We start from the raw sequence: 2,984 nt of genomic DNA, 5'->3' as shown, positions 1-2,984 counted from the left end.
AAGTGTCCTAGACAAGCATGTGGAGTTCTTCTTTCCCTTCTTTGACTTCTGTCCTTTACAGACTCCTTTGGGAGTGGTCATGGCTAGAGTCTGACCTACGTTTTTTATTTATTTGCCTCTGGAAATAAAACTTGCTAAACAAAATATGGTAAAAAGAGTTTTTAAGGAATACAGATAACTTGCTGGGGGAAGAAAGCTTTTTAAATAATTTCAACTCGTTTCTATACAGATCTTACAACTATCTGGCAAGTATGGGCAGTTCAGTTATTTTAGGGATTTTAGAACAGTCTTAAAACATGAAACACATGTCTTCAGTGATTTGGATGTTTGCCTCAGTCAGTGCAGTTGATGAATCTAGCTGTAAATATTAAAAATTTTGCTTTAGGGGGGCCTGTCCGGCCTTCCCACCTTTCCTGAGACTGAGTAAAGGACAGTGCATATGGTAGGCTGCTAATGGGCACACAAACCAGCCCACCCTGGTCCTTCAGTGAAGTGTCACTGCCACTCCTTTCCAATCTCCACTGCCAAGCACACTGATTTTTACTGCATATTTAGAGTGAATCATAATGTTGTGTTTTTGCCCTCCAGTCCCCATCTACGTGCCATTCCTCATCGTTGGGTCCGTGTTTGTCGCCTTCATCATCTTGGGGTCACTCGTGGCCGCCTGTTGCTGCAGATGTCTCCGTCCTAAGCAGGAGCCCCAGCAGAGCCGGGCCCCTGGGGGGAACCGCTTGATGGAGACCATCCCCATGATCCCCAGTGCCAGCACTTCCCGGGGGTCGTCCTCCCGCCAATCCAGCACAGCTGCCAGCTCCAGCTCCAGTGCCAACTCCGGAGCCCGGGCACCCCCAACAAGGTCACAGACCAACTGTTGCTTGCCTGAGGGGACCATGAACAACGTGTATGTCAACATGCCCACGAACTTCTCTGTGCTGAACTGTCAGCAGGCCACCCAAATTGTGCCCCATCAAGGGCAGTATCTGCATCCCCCATATGTGGGATACACGGTGCAGCACGACTCGGTGCCCATGACTCCTGTGCCACCTTTCATGGACGGCCTGCAGACGGGTTACAGGCAGATTCAGGCCCCCTTCCCTCACACTAACAGTGAACAGAAGATGTACCCAGCTGTGACCGTGTGACTCAAGGTGCTAACCGGGTTCCACTACAAGACTGAGGAAAACAGAAGCTATAGACTTGGCAAAGATTCTCAAAGTGGCAGTCCATGCATGTTGGGGGTGTTCATGGCACAGTCATTTGGATAGTTTCATTGGCTCCCAAACTGTGAAAACATCTCTCTCTGAATTAGCTTTTGCGGATGTTTTATCCCAGTGCATGATTGACTTAGGATGGAAAAGGACATCACCTGGAGATGCTGTGTTGTTACTGATGGTTGTATGACAAATGCTTGAGCCCTTAAGTGCCCTTGAGGTATGGCTGTCAAAAGAATTTTGTAAACAGATGATTAAGGGTGTTTATTATATTGTTATTATTATTATTATTGTTTCTTTTGTTTTTTTACTGCACCCAGTCAGAATACCTGTTCCTTGCCTTTTACCTGGGTAAGTCTTTTATAAGCATCCACGGTTTAGGGGAAGATATTAAGAACACAATTATTATCAAAGGAAATACAATTTGAACTCCATGAGATTAGTCATCGATCTCAGTATTTCATAGGCATTCTTTCTTTCATTGTAAAAAGATATATAAATTGTCTATTTTTCTCTATTTTGTGCTTTCTTACTTTGTGTAGAGATCTTATTACAAAGTGATTTTCTACATTAAAAAGAGACTGAAAGAAATTGTATAGTTACTTAACTAATGACATTTCAAAATTCTGGGGTTTTAATCTTGAAGTGGTGGATAGTGTAGTAATAACGCCATTCATCCCCTTCTTGATTGTATCTTCTAATTTTCCAACTGTACAGTGACATCTGAGAAGTAATTAGATTTTTTTTATGTTGAAATTATAATCTATCACCTGCTACTTCTACAAATTACGTATGGCTTGGCATTTCTTTCTATTTGGTTTCTAGATCCCAATGTCTGTATAGGACTGAGTGCAGGTAATTACGGTCTTATAAATGAAGATCATCATTTCTGCCTAGAACTGATAAAACATTTCTTGTTTCCCCTATAAATTTCAAAGAAACGCTTTATAAAGGTTGAGTGTAACTTCTTAGCCATAATCAAAGATTTTGGATGAAATTTAAACCACAAATATAATTTACTTTGCAAATAATAAGGCTTTTTATACTCTCTTTATCAAAATGGCTTATTTTCCATGCAAGAGGGACTATTAAATCAAGAGAAAAGTTTTTCAAAGAGATATTGCCTTTCTTTCCCCACAAAGTTCTTGTTTTTCTCTCCTAGTCCTCAGCAAGCACTACATTCATTACCAGTGTTCTGAATTATGAGATTCAAGTGAATTTGTGTATTATTTACTTATAAGAAGTAAGTTTAAGTATGTGCAAGTAAATTTCCAACTGCTAGCAAAACCAAGATTTGTAATTAAACCATTATAAGGTTGGTCTTTTACACATTTATGCCAATATCTATTATCTTTCATCTACCTTACCTATCATCTACTATCTATCTATCTACCTACCTATCTTTCTATTTAACATCTATCTCATGACTGAATAATGTAAAACCACTGTTGGCAATTGGTATCTGCAAAGATACTCAACCAAACATTTTTAAAAACCAAAGGCAGGGGAAAATAATTTTACTTAATAAATATTTTATGGTATGAATTCTTAGGGGAGTTGTTTTTTTCATTTTCATTCTACTTTCTAATTTTAGATGGTCTATTAAACCTGTTAATAGAATAAAATTGCTCAAAATTATATGTATTGCTTTCTAGAACCAAGAGACTACCTTTAAAAGTAATCAATATCTGAGAAGTTTCTATGTAAATTCTATGAGTCAGTGATATTATTTTACATATTCTATGGTAAATGTTGACAACACAAAAGAGATAG

At 38.9% G+C, this 2,984-nt stretch overlaps 1 protein-coding gene across 1 annotated transcript; it reads left to right on the top strand.

The window, feature by feature from the left end:
• Positions 1 to 404: 404 nt before the first annotated feature.
• On the top strand, positions 405 to 2,759 carry SHISA2 (shisa family member 2). The gene has a single exon (XM_015564390.1). The coding sequence runs from the start codon at positions 567 to 569 to the stop codon at positions 1,140 to 1,142; it is 576 nt and encodes a 191-aa protein (XP_015419876.1). The 5' UTR covers positions 405 to 566; the 3' UTR covers positions 1,143 to 2,759.
• Positions 2,760 to 2,984: the final 225 nt, after the last annotated feature.

This window comes from Myotis davidii, unplaced genomic scaffold (assembly GCF_000327345.1).
Source record: "Myotis davidii unplaced genomic scaffold, ASM32734v1 scaffold1031, whole genome shotgun sequence".
In the NCBI taxonomy this organism is placed as follows: Eukaryota; Metazoa; Chordata; class Mammalia; order Chiroptera; family Vespertilionidae; genus Myotis; species Myotis davidii.
This window is presented reverse-complemented; position numbering and strand designations above follow the sequence as displayed.